This window comes from Coregonus clupeaformis, chromosome 10 (assembly GCF_020615455.1).
Source record: "Coregonus clupeaformis isolate EN_2021a chromosome 10, ASM2061545v1, whole genome shotgun sequence".
Lineage (NCBI taxonomy): Eukaryota > Metazoa > Chordata > Actinopteri > Salmoniformes > Salmonidae > Coregonus > Coregonus clupeaformis.
In genome coordinates this window covers 49,567,204-49,581,427 of record NC_059201.1, presented here as the reverse complement: position 1 = coordinate 49,581,427, position 14,224 = coordinate 49,567,204, and the positions used below count along the sequence as shown (strand labels likewise).

The following is a 14,224-nucleotide window of genomic DNA, read 5'->3' as shown; positions in this document are numbered from 1 at the left end:
AAAAAAAAGTGTTTAATGATTAGATTTTGTGGACTGATTTCAAAGGTGGGGATTGTGTGTGTGTGTTTGTGTGTGTGCGTGATTGCGTTGCATGTACAATTAGCATTTTCACATGTGAAAATTGCATTCTCACAGCTGTTTTCACGTTGAGCTTAAATTTCACACGTGAAACCATATTTTCACACGTATTACATTTAGAGTTCACATGTTAACGTCACCTTTTTACATGTGAGGAGAATAACATGTTTTCACCTCATGTGAATTGCAGTTTCACGTGAAATTTGCCGTTACACATGTTACAAACTTTCACATTGGATATTGAGTTTCACATATGAAAATCTCACTTTCACATGTAAAAATCACATTTGCAGTTTCATATGTGATAGTCACTGCCTGTAAAAGGGGCAATCCTTAGATGCTACATCCATTTTTGGACTTATAAATTAATTATATGAACCCAATGATTTTTGAAGAATATAATGTATAAATGAGCTTAGTTCAACTGTCGTACCCCATCAGAACCCAAAATATACTGAACTAAAATATGAACGCAACATGTAAAGTGTTGGTCCAATATTTCATGAGCTGAAATAAAATACACTATACAGCATATACAAAAGTATGTGGACACCCCTTCAAATTAGTGGATTCGGCTATTATTCTTTTTACTGAAGAGCTCAGTGACATCCAAACTGCCCCTGGAAGCAACGTCAGCACAAGAACTGTTCGGCGGGAGCTTCATGAAATGGGTTTCCATGGCCGAGCAGCCGCACACAAGCCTAAGTTCACCATACGCAATGCGAAGTGTCGGCTGGAGTGGTGTAAAGCTTGCCGCCATTGGACTCTGGAGCAGTGGAAATGCGTCCTCTGGAGTGATGAATCACGCTTCACCATCTGGCAGTCCGACGGACGAATCTGGGTTTTGCGGATGCCAGGAGAACGCTACCTGCCCCAATGCATAGTGCCAACTGTAAAGTTTGGTGGAGGAGGAGTAATTGTCTGGTTTTTCATGGTTCGGGCTAGGCCAATTAGTTCCAGTGAAGGGAAATCTGGAACTAAGGGGCCTAGCCCGAACCATGAAAAACAGCCACAGACCATTATTCCACAGACTATTTTTACGTGCTACGCTCTTCAGCACTCGGCGGTCCCGTTCTGTGAGCTTGTGTGGCCTACCACTTCGCGGCTGAGCCGTTGTTGCTCCTAGACGTTTCCACTTCACAATAACAGCACTTACAGTTGACCAGGGCAGCTCTAGCCGGGCAGAAATTTGACGAACTGACTTGTTGGAAAGTCACTGAGCTCTTCAGTACGGGACATTCTACTGCCAATGTTTGTCTATTTTATTTTATTTTATTTTTTACCTTTATTTAACTAGACAAGTCAGTTAAGAACAAATTCTTATTTACAATGACGGCCTACACCAGCCAAACCCGGACGACGCTGGGCCAATTGTGCGCCGTCTATGGAGATTGCATGGCTGTGTGCTCGATTTTATACACCTGTCAGCAACGGGTGTGGCTGAAATAGCCGAATGCACTAATTTGAAGGGGTGTCCAATCAATCAATCAATCAAATGTATTTATAAACCCCTTTTTACATCAGCAGATGTCACAAAGTGCTATACAGAAACCCAGCCTAAACCCCCAAACAGCAAGCAATTCAGTCCACATACCTTTGGCCATATATATAGTGTATATGAGGTTGGAGAGAGACGGAGGGGGGGAATAGTAATGATAAATATGAATCATTATCACGTTCTTCTTTATATTAGACTCCCTAAATCTCCTTCTCTCTTCTTTTTCTCTCTAATTTTCCCTCTCTTTTCAGTTCTTCGCCACATTTTCTTTCTCCTTTCTGACTATCCTTTCTATGCCAGTCATTTCTTCATCCTCCCTCTCTCTCCTACTCCTTTTGAGGCTTTATTTCACTCTGGCATTCTCCCTTCATCCCTCCCTCCCTTCTTCTCTCTCTCTTCTTCATTATCAATAATTCATAAAGCGCTCTGCCCCCTCTTCTCCTCGGCTGTGTGTGTGTGTGTTTGTGACAGTGGTGGATCAAAGCACCTTCTACATTCACAGCGTAGATCAGCGCTCATTGGGCTTTGCCACTGACAGAAAACAACCTGTCCCCCTGCTCCTCTTAAAAAGTAGATAGAAATGAAGTGATCCGTTTACTTTCCTTTTCCCTCCTGTTGTATACTGCAGATGAACGGCACTACTGTCTGGAGACACTTGTTTTTTATATTGGTTTTGAAGCCGATACTGTGTATCATGTATGTGTATATCTGTATCTGTATGTATAAGCCATAGTTTAGGCCTGTTCCTAGTGCAATCAACATACATAGCGCAGAGAGAATATTGTATTTTATTTGACCTTTTTTCATGTAACATACTACATCAGATTGTATGTTATATGGTGGTGTACGATATTACGCGACTTCTGTCTGTCTTCGCTTGTATCATTGCAAGTAATATTTACAGTGTTAGTCAGAGTTCGCTTGTTGCAAGCTACATTGGAAGAAGACACTGATACAGTATTAATGAGGCGCTCCACAAACAGTGCAAGTGCAGCATTGTATCTCTGAGCGGACAACGCTAGAACTTACAGTGGCAGTGCAATGGCAGTGTGGTCTTTCAACCTCATTATAGATGACTGTGTGGTGTGGTAGTCGACAGACGCGCGCACCTCTTTAGCCGGGGTCTTTTCACTGGGCGCAGCTGCAGTGCAGTGTCAGTGTTCCTCACTGACTCCACTAGGCCTTTGCTGAAGATGAATACGATTGTTAGCACTCCATTTTCTCTTTCTTTCTTTTCTCTCTCCCTATTTTTCTCACTCCCGACCTCCCTCTTTCTTTGGCTCAGCCTTGGTCGAGTGCAAGAGAAAGACTAAGAGGGATGCTTGCGAAGCAGTTCCAATGGCAATGAGGGTTGATTTACGATGTGAAATTGAGAAATGATATACTTTTTTTCTCCTTCCCTTTCTTTCTCTCCATCGCTTTCCTCTTTCTTGCTCCATATCCCCTCCTTTTGTCCCCTGTCCTTACTCCCAAAACCTGTTTTCCTAAATCTCACCTATCCTACCTATAAATCAAATCAAATCAAAATCTAATTTGATTTGTCACATGCGCCAAATACAACAGGTGTAGACCTTACAGTGAAATGCTGTTTAATGCTGAGCTGTAGTCAATGAATAGCATTCTCACATAGGTGTTCCTTTTGTCCAAGTGTGAAAGGGCAGTGTGGAACACAATAGAGATTGCATCATCTGTGGATCTGTTCGGGCGGTATGTAAATTGGAGTGGGTCTAGGGTTTCTGGGATAATGGTGTTGATGTGAGCCATGACCAGCCTTTCAAAGCACTTCATGGCTACCGACGTGAGTACAGATTTGAGTGCTACGGGTCGGTAGTCGTTTAGGCAGGTTACTTTAGTGTTCTTGGGCACAGGGACTATGGTGGTCTGCTTGAAACATGTTGATAATACAGACAGACAGGGAGAGGTTGAAAATGTCAGTGAAGACACTTGCCAGTTGGGCAGCGCATGCTCGGAGTACATGTCCTGGTAATCCGTCTGGCCCTGTGAATGTTGACCTATTTAAAGGTCTTACTCACATCGGCTACGGAGAGCGTGATCACACAGTCGTCCGGAACAGCTGATGCTCTCATGCATGTTTCAGTGTTACTTGCCTCGAAGCAAGCATAGAAGTAATTTAGCTCGTCTGGTAGGCTCGTGTCACTGGGCATCTCGCGGCTGGGTTTCCCTTTGTAGTCTGTAATAGTTTGTAAGCCCTGCCACATCCAACGAGCGTCGGAGCCGGTGTAGTATGATTCGATTTTAGTCCTGTATTGACGCTTTGCCTGTTTGATGGTTCGTCGGAGGGCATAGCGGTATTTCTTATAAGCTTCCGGGTTAGAGTCCCGCTCCTTGAAAGCGGAAGCTCTACCTTTTAGCTCAGTGCGGATGTTGCCTGTAATCCATGGCTCCTGGTTGGGTATGTACGTACAGTCACTGTGGGGACGACGTCATCAATGCACTTATTGATGAGGCCAGTAACTGATGTGGTGAACTCCTCAATGCCATCGGAAGAATCCCGGAACATATTCCAGTCTGTGCTAGCAAAACAGTCCTGTAGCTTAGCATCTGCTTCATCTGACCACTTTTTTATTGACTGAGTCACTGGTGCTTCCTGCTTTAGTTTTTGCTTGTAAGCAGGAATCAGGAGGATATAATTATGGTCAGATTTGCCAAATGGAGGGCGAGGGAGAGCTTTGTATGCGTCTCTGTGTGTGGAGTAAAGGTGGTCTAGAGTTTTTTTCCCCTCTGGTTGCACATTTAACATGCTGGTAGAAATTAGGTAAAACAGATTTAAGTTCCCTGCATTAAAGTCCCCAGACACTCGGAGCGCCGCCTCTGGATGAGCGTTTTCCTGTTTGCTTATGGCCGTATACAGTTCATTGAGTGCGTTCTTAGTGCCAGCATTGGTTTGTGGTGGTAAACAGACAGCTACGAAGAATATAGATGAAAACTCTCTTGGTAGATAGTGTGGTCTACAGCTTATCATGAGATACTCTACCTTAGGCGAGCAAAACATCGAGACTTCCTTAGATATCTTTCACCAGCTGTTGTTTACAAATATACATAGCCCGCCACCCCTTGTCTTACCAGAGGCTGCCGTTCTATCCTGCCATGACTCGGTGAAACATAAGATATTACAGTTTTTAATGTCCCAATGGTAGGATATTCCTGCCTGTAATTCGTCCACTTTATTATCAAGCGATTGTAAATTGGCCAATAGTATCGATGGCAAAGGCAGATTAGCCACTCGTCACCGGCTCCTTACCAGGTACCTCGATCTCCTTCCGCGATATCTTATTTTCTATCTACTGTGAATGACGGGGATGAGGGCCCTGTCGGGTGTCTGGAGCAAAGCCCTCTCGTCCGACTCATTAAAGAAAAATTATTCGTCCAGTTCAAGGTGAGAAATCGCTGTTCTGATGTCCAGAAGCTCTTTTCGGTCATAAGAGACAGTAGCAGCAACATTATGTACAAAATAAGTTATAAACAATGCAAAAAAACACACAAAATAGCACGGTTGGTTAAGAGTCCATAAAACGGCAGCCATCCCCTCCGGCGCCAACTTTACCATATAGTACTATAGTACCCCTAACAAAACAACACTGTTCCCATTTGTTCACCCCCATATATTAAACCCCCATACCATCCCCCCTCAATCTACCTCTCCACCCCTCCCTCATGACACTTCCCATACAACCCCCTCCACCCCAAACTGTACACTTCATCCTGTCTCAAGCGAGTACGCTAAAACATACAGTGGCAGTGTGGTCTTTCAACCTGATTTATAGATGACTCTGTGGTGTGGTAGTCGACGCGCACCTCTTATAGCTAGGGCTCACTTCCTCTCTCTCCCCCTCCTCTCTCTCCCCCTCCTCTCTCTCTCTCATAGCCGTGTGTTTGATCCTGGGCTGTATGATCTTTCCGGACGGCTGGGACTCTGAGGTGGTGCGCGACATGTGTGGCGAGGAGACGGGGAAGTACACACTGGGGAACTGCTCGGTGCGCTGGGCCTACATGCTGGCCATCGTTGGCATCATGGACGCCCTCATCCTCTCCTTCTTGGCCTTCGTGCTGGGCAACCGGCAGAACGACTTCCAGCTGGAGGAGCAGCTTAAAGCAGAACAGAAAGGTGAGGCGCTAATGACGCTAGGCTAGACTGATGGCTAGGCTAATGCTAATCTATGCTATCGGCATTTGTTTTATTATGCGCCAAAAGTCCCATTTTTTTACCACATCTTACCAGCAGGACTGTAAAATAAAGCATTGCCCATTTAACAGATGGGCTAGGTTATTGAGACACCAGTGGCTAATGCTAATTGTTGTCATATATCAAGCAATGCATTTGGTTTACAAAATGCTATGCAGCTACACTATCGGTCAAAAGTTTTAGAACACCTACTCATTCAAGGTTTTTCTTTATTTGTACTATTTTCTACATTGTAGAATAATAGTGAAGACATCAAACTATGAAATAACACATATGGAATCATGTAGTAACCAAAAAAGTGTTAAACAAATCCAAATATATTTTATATTTCAGATTCTTCATATAGCCACCCTTTGCCTTGATGACAGCTTTGCACACTCTTGGCATTCTCTTGTTTTAATACAAGTGATGCAATTTCAAAACCAGCCCTGTCCTTTTGTATTATTTTGACATTCTCTATGTTTTAATACAAGTGATGAAACTTCAAAACCAGCCCTGTCCTTTTGTATTATTTTGGCATTCTCTATGTTTTAATACAAGTGATGAAACTTCAAAACCAGCCCTGTCCTTTTGTATTATTTTGGCATTCTCTATGTTTTAATACAAGTGATGAAACTTCAAAACCAGCCCTGTCCTTTTGTATTATTTTGACATTCTCTATGTTTTAATACAAGTGATGAAACTTCAAAACCAGCCCTGTCCTTTTGTATTATTTTGGCATTCTCTATGTTTTAATACAAGTGATGAAACTTCAAAACCAGCCCTGTCCTTTTGTATTATTTTATTGCGCATCAAGTTTCAATGTAGTGGTTTTGAGTTTGAAATTTGCCACAAACAAGTCTCCATGCTCAACTCACAGCAAGCACACCGCCATGCAATCTCCATAGACAAACATTGGCAGAAGAATAGCCTTACAACACTCACTACCGAGTTCCAAACTCCCTCTGGAAATAACATCAGCACAAGAACTATTCGTCGGGAGCTTCATGAAATGGGTTTCCATGGCCGAGCAGCCGCACACAAGCCTAAGATCACCATGCGCAGTCGGCTGGAGTGGTGTAAAGCTCACTGCGATTGGACTCTGGAGCAGTGGAAAAGCGTTCTCCAGAGTGATGAATCACGCTTCACCATCTGGCAGCCCGACAGACAAATCTGGGTTTGGCGGATGCCAGGAGAGCGCTACCTGCCCGAAAATATAGAGCCAACTGTAAAATTTGGTGGAGGAGGAATAATGGTCTGGGGCTGTTTTCATGGTTCAGGCTCCTTAGTTCCAGTGAAGGGAAATCTTAACGCTACAGCATACAATGACATTCTAGACAATTCTCTGCTTCCAACTTTGTGGCAACAGTTTGGGGAAGGCCCTTTCCTGTTTCAGCATGACAATGCCCATGTGCCCAAAGCAGGGTCTATACAGAAATGGTTTGTCGAGATTGGTGTGGAAGAACTTGACTGGCCTGCACAGAGCCCTGACCTCAACCCCATCGAACACCTTTGGGATGAATTGGAACGCTTACTGCGACCAAGGCCTAATCGCCCAACATCAGTGCCGACCCCACTAATGCTCTTGTGGCTGAATGGAAGCAAGTCCCCGCAGCAATGTTCCAACATCTAGTGGAAAGCCTTCCCAGAAGAGTGGAGGCTGTTATAGCAGCAAAGGGGGGACCAACTCCATATTAATGCCCATGATGTTTGGAATGAGATGTTCGACGAGCAGGTGTCCACATAGTGTACCTCCCTGGTCATTTATTCATAACACTGTATCTTATGGGCATATGTCCTCTTTTTCTGGAGCAGCACTTACAACTGTTCATCCATCACATAACAGGGAGAACAGTCCCTCGTCCACCGCTGCTCTCTTCTAGGCACGTACACACACACAGCACCCTTACAAATAAACACATGAAAAAAAAAAAAAAAAAAACTGTGCTTTTCAAACCCGTAAAAAATTTCACGTGAATTATTATTTAATGTTGGTTGTTGAAATGTTCACGAGACAGACACGTGGTTTTCGGACACGTGTGAAGTTTCACATGTTAATTCTTCACGTATTTTTCATGTGTTTTACTATCAATATTTCTGGGATTACATTTTGTTTTCAATATCAGTCTTTTTGTTTGCAATACTTCGAATTTCGTTCTCGAATTCAGAAGTTTTGCTTGATGGCACAAAAGTAAATCACTCACTAGAGGATTGCACCATATAACACCACTACTACTCTATTAAAGGTGTTTAAAGCCGCAATTCTTAATTGAAACATTAACAAAGTGTCTCCCCACCACAGTTTCAGTAAAATGCTGAGGAATGGGGTTGGAGAAATGCAACTACTCTCAAATCCATAGATTACGCTATGGAAAATACATTAAATCAAAATGATAGTTATTTTTTTTCCAACATCTACTGGAAAGCCTTCCCAGAAGAGTGGAGACTGTTGTAGCAGCAAAGGGGGGACCAACTCCATATTAATGCCCATGATTTTGGAATGAGATGTTCGACGATCAGGTGTCCACATGCTTTTGGTCATGTGGTGTAGCTAGCTGTTTCAAAATGAAAACCGCTAGCTACAGCTATAGTGCAACACCGCCAGGATTGGGGAGTAACGGATTACATGTAATGGATTACAAAAAAACTGTAACTGTAATCCTTTACATTACCAGCTAAAATATTGTAATCAGATTACGGATACTTTTGAAAAAGTAGATGATTACTTCTAGGATTACTTTTAAATTCAGAAAGGATGTTTGCGAAAATAAATATTTGACACGTCTCTGTTTTCTCAATGACATTCAAATCAGTATTGAAAAAAGGCGCATGTTTAAGTTTGTTATGCCGTAGCGAGTCTGACCACAAGTCAGAGACCACTATGATGACACACCAAATGTGTTTGATGGATCGTGGGAAAAGCGCAGCAATAGGCTTCTGTGGTCTACAGTCCAAACTATGTCTTCCAATGGTGCGACTGCTGTCGGCATCCAAAGATTATCCGACTTGAAAAAAACGCTTGGAGTTAACAACGACAGCAGTGGTGTAGTCTACGGACGATGCTGATATTTACATTTACATTTTAGTCATTTAGCAGACGCTCTTATCCAGAGCGACTTACAGTTAGTGAGTGCATACATTATTTTATTTTTCATACTGGCCCCCCGTGGGAATTGAACCCACAACCCTGGCGTTGCAAACGCCATGCTCTACCAACTGAGCTACATCCCTGCCGGCCATTCCCTCCCCTACCCTGGACGACGCAGGGCCAATTATGCGCCGCCCCGTGGGTCTCCCGGTCGCGGCCGGCTACGACAGAGCCTGGATTCGAACCAGGATCTCTAGTGGCACAGCGCCACTCGGGAGGCTATAATGTATTATTGATAAATGCATCACACTGCTGGTCTCTCATTTAGCTATTTGCGCCTTACGGATTGCGATTGTTGTGGATGGCTGTTCACAAATCTAAATGTGTATTTGAACCCAATAATGGTTGAATTCAAGAAGTTTAAGCTGCCTATCAATCAATGTTTTTGAAACCAGTGGACAGCCAGTGAAAAATGCGCTCTTGCAGCAGCTGCATAGTGCGGATGCCAGCCTATGGAATAAAAGTGGGGCTTTTATTGCTCAATCGAATTCATGCTGATAAAAAAAAATCCATAGGCCTAATGGACACGTGATCAAACTCGCACACTTTTGATAGACTTAAAGGGGCAATCTGTAGTTGCTACATCCATTTTTGGACTATATACATATCATTGATTTTTGAAGAATATAACTTGTAAATGCCTCATGAGCTTAGTTCAACTTTCACACCTCATCAGAACCCAAAATATAAGCTCGTTTTCTCCAATGTTTGTAAACATTGTAAATGTAAACAAACACTGTATAGCCTCATAACATGGTAAAACAATAATTGTGATATCATGGATGGTTAGTCCTTGCATCCATAGCTCTGTCTACTAATCTGAGAGTGGTTACATTTCTCCAGGCCCATCCCTTAGCTTTTTACCAAAACAGAGGCGGGGCGGCCGTTTTATTATTGTTTCAACTGTGGACTTGCCCTTTAAACCGCTGCATATTATCAAGATATCAAAGTGTCACCAACAAAAAGGTAAACAATAGGCCTATAGCAAATGCAGCATATGGCATACATTTTTCTCATGTAAATAGCACTTTTCGGTAGTGCTCAAAGCATTCCATTCCATGAGCGCAGCATTTATTTTTCAACTCGAATCAATGAGCCCAATCAGTCCTCCATGACAACTAAATCATAAACAACAGAGTAGGGCTGGCTAATAAGTCCTTAGTTTTGGGGTTATGCTCAGGTAAAACAATTAAGCTAATCTATACTTCCATATTTCCAAGTCCTATTCTTGAAGATCAAGGGATATTAAATTAGTTGTGTGCATTACATCATCCAGGTTTTCAATCATCTACCCACTGTTCCCTTTATAAAATGTCAGTGTATTTCATATTTCAATGTGTGCTGTCTAAGGGTTGCATAACGAGACAACGCCGCTCTATCTAGATTTGGTGCGTCTGTATATTTGTATGATTTACCATAAATATTGTTAGCGTCGTGATGAGGGATGTTGCAGCATGATCAGAGGCAGGAAAATTCCTTCATAGCCCTCTGATTCTATTGAGGAAGTTTCCATGGTTACGTGTCAGATTCAAGCAGGATAAGGCTGCGGTTGCTCTCTCTCCCAAGCGACTTGGCACTCTGCAGCTGTGCCTGCTTTCCCTCCTTCTTCCCTCTCTCTCCCTCTCCCTCTCTCACACATACATTTTCCAATATTCCTCCAATCATTCCTCCTCGATTCTCCCCCTTTCGATTAATGTCTCTCTTTCCTCCCCGTCTCTCTCTCTCCCCACCCCCCCTCCTCTCTCTCTCTCCCTATCATCCCTCATCTGGATGCTCATTTTGTTTCATCAGGTTTAAGGAGGGGGTAAATGAGGTGGGAGGGGGTAAATGAGGTTGGAGGGGGTGGGGGGCAAGATAGCAGGGATGGAGGGTTGGGGTTCTCTGGGATAGCACAAGATTGGGGGGATGCAGTGTGTGTGTGGAGGGGGGTGTTAAGGCATCTGTAGTTGCCTGAGGATCGGTGTTGCGTCAACAACCAAACCTGGTGGCACTGTGCCAGAACTCCACTGGCGTTATTTGTTTTTGCCTTAATCCACTCTGCTGTTTCCCCCATCTGTATTTATTTATTCTTCATCAGATAAAATAGCTTCATTCACAGCGTCATGATTCGTTTCATTACGATATGACTGCTTCGTCTTTTCTCTCAGTCATAGAAATATGACGCCCTGAAATGCAATTGGGAAAACAATTATACATGAAAAATAAGCCAAAAAATGTAAACAATTAAACCACTTTTTTGTTTGAATAAGATACGATGGAGCATCGAAGGGCAGATGTGGACATGTTTGCGTGTTGGGAACCGTGCCCGTGTCCGATGGATTGCGAGGGATATTTTCCTGGCACATTTTTCAGAGGGTCTCCCTCCTCTGCTTCCCACTCCAGACCTCCCACTGGTTCTCACCGCGGGAGGCCAGAATTTGGATAGAATTCCGACTGAGTTGCAAATCCTATTTGAGCCACCCAAGAGGAATAGTCTTATTCAACAACCCTTGGGGATGAACAGTTGGTTTAACCTGCGATAGAAGGAAAATACACTATACTACATTTCTATGCATACCACGCTCAAAGTCGTTTAGGTCACTCGTTTTGCCCATTCTAATGTTCAATCGAACAGTAACTGAATGCCTCGATGCCTGTCTGCCTTCATTATATAGCAATCCACGGCCACGTGACTCACTGTCTGTAGGAGCGATCCATTTTCATGAACGGGGTGGTGTACCTAATAAACTGCGGGTGAGTGTAGAGAGTGCCTTCACAAAGTATTCATACCCCTTGACTTACAGTGCCTTTAGAAAGTATTCACACCCCTTGACCTTTTCCACATTTTGTTGTGTTACAGCCTGACACACAATACCCCATAATGTCAAAGTGGAATTATGTTTTTCGATATTTCTACAAATTAATAAAACATTTAAAGCTGAAATGTCTTGAGTCAATAAGTATGCAACCCCTTTGTTATGGCAAGCCTAAATAAGTTCAAGAGTAAACGTTTGGAAGTCCGGGGGACAGGAGGGGTACAGGGGGAGCAGATAGCTGACTAGTGGTGGCTATTCAACAGCCTGATGGTCTGGGGGTAGAAGCTATTGGCTAGTCTGACAGTTTTTGCCATGATGCTCCGATACTGCCCGCGTCTGAATGATGAAAGCGGGTAGAACAGACCGTGGCTCGGATGGCTGAGGTCCTTGATGATCTTCTTGGCCTTCCTGCGACACTTGGTGTTGTAGGTGACCTGGAGGGCAGGCAGGAAGCACCCAATTATGCTTTCGGCTGAGCGTACCACCTTCTGTAGAACCTTGCATTCAGTGGCGTTGGAGTTGCCATACCAGGCTGTGATGCAGCCCAACAGTATGCTCTCGATGGTGCTCCTGTAAAACACTGTGAGGACCCTCTGGGACAGGCCACATTTCTTCAGCCTCCTTCTTCACCGGGGTGTCTGTGTAGTTTGACCATTTCAGCTCCTCTGAGATGTGTACGCAGAGGAACTTGACATTTTTTACCGTCTCCAAGGCGGCCCTGTTGATGAGGATGGGGGCGTGCCCAGCCTGGTTCCTCCTGAAGTCCACAATCAGCTCCTTTGTTTTGCTGACGTTGAAGGAGAGGTTGTTGACCTGGCACCACACTGCCAGGTATCTGACCTCCTTCCTATAGGCTGTTTTATCGTTGTCAGTGATCAAGCCTACCACTGTTGTGTCGCCAGCTAACTTAATGATGGTGTTGGAGTTGTGCTTGGCCACGCAGTCATGGGTGAACAGGGAGTACAGAAGGGGACTAAGCACGCACCCCTAATGGGCCCTCGTGTTGAGGATCAGCGTGGCAGATGTGTTGTTGCCTACCCTTACCACCTGGGGGCGGCCCGTCAGGAAGTCCAAGATCCAGTTGCAGAGAGAGGTGTTTAGTCCCAGGGTCCTTAGCTTAGTGATGACACTATGGTGTTGAACGATGAGCTGTAGGTAATGAACAGCATTCTCACTTCGGTGTTCCTTTTGTCCAGGTGGGAAAGGGCAGTGTGGAGTGCAATTGAGATTGCGTCATCTGTGGATCTTTTGGGGCGGTATGCGAATTGGAGTTGGTCTAGGGTTTCCGGGATGATGACGTTGATGTGAGCAATGACCAACCTTTCAAAGCACTTCATGGCTACTGACGTGAGTGCTACAGGGCGGTAGTCATTTAGGCAGGTTACCTTCGCTTTCTTGGGCACAGGGACTATGGTGGTCTGATTGAAACATGTACTGTAGGCATTACAGACTCGGTCAGAGAGAGGTTGAAAATGTCAGTGAAGACACTTGCCAGTTGGTCCGCGCATGCTCTGAGTACACGTCCTGGTAATCCATCTGGCCTTGTGAATGTTGACCTGTTTAAAGGTCTTGCTCACATCGACTACAGAGACCGTGATCACACAGTCGTCCGGAACAGCTGGTGCTCTCCTGCATGCTTCAGTGTTGCTTGCCTCGAAGCGAGCATAAAAGGCTTTTAGCCCGTCTGGTAGGCTCGCGTCACTGGGCAGCTCGCAGCTGGGTTTCCCTTTGTAGTCCGTAATAGTTTGCAAGCCCAGCCACATCCGACGAGTGTCAGAGCCGGTATAGTAGGATTCAATCTTAGTCCTGTATTGAAGCTTTGTCTGTTTCATTGTTCATCCAAGGCCATAGCGGGATTTAACTCAGTCGGTGTCTCAGCTTACTGTTGAGAGTTAGAATAGTAGTATACACAAGGTGCAATTTAGAAATTTGGTTGTGCATCAACAGTTTTTATTTTGTTATGTCAGTCACTCAATTAGCCCATTTTTAGAGTGGTAAATAAGTCTAGTGGCCAGCTATCTAAACGTGTAGTAATCATGGTTGAATTACCGACCCATTGATTTTGTTAGTCACTCTCACTCAGATATCATATTAAAAACTGCAAACATTTCTCTCCACCCTACGTCAAAATTTGTAGAATTGCAGGAAATGTGCTGTAAAGCTGTTATTTTTCTCTCCACCCCATGGCAAAATGAGTAGAATTGCAACAAATTTGCTTTAAAATTGCAACATTTTCTCTATGCCCCATGGCAAAATGTATTGAATTGCAAGAAATTAAGTCAAAAACTTGTTTTGCTTGCAAGGTGGGGAAACTAAATTTAGCTTAGGGCCCCCAAAAGGCTAGGGCCAGCTCTGACTACGTGTGGGTATGGATGTGCGTATGCAGACGTTTATGCCACTGCGGCCCCCGATGATGAGTTCAGATTTTTTTTGGCCCTCACCCCGATTAAGTTGCCCATCCCTGATATAGGCCATATAAAGTTGTTTTTAACACATTTGGGGGACTGAAAACGAGCTTTTTT

At 44.1% G+C, this 14,224-nt stretch overlaps 1 protein-coding gene across 2 annotated transcripts in view; it reads left to right on the top strand.

Annotated features, from left to right (window-relative positions):
• Positions 1-14,224, top strand: part of LOC123491626 (LHFPL tetraspan subfamily member 4 protein-like) — an 83,110-nt gene that overhangs the window by 47,933 nt on the left and 20,953 nt on the right. For both annotated transcript variants that reach the window (XM_045223072.1, XM_045223073.1), the window contains exon 2: positions 5,463-5,702. In XM_045223072.1, the coding sequence (XP_045079007.1) occupies positions 5,463-5,702 (240 nt within the window). The remainder of the gene's footprint in view (positions 1-5,462; positions 5,703-14,224) is intronic.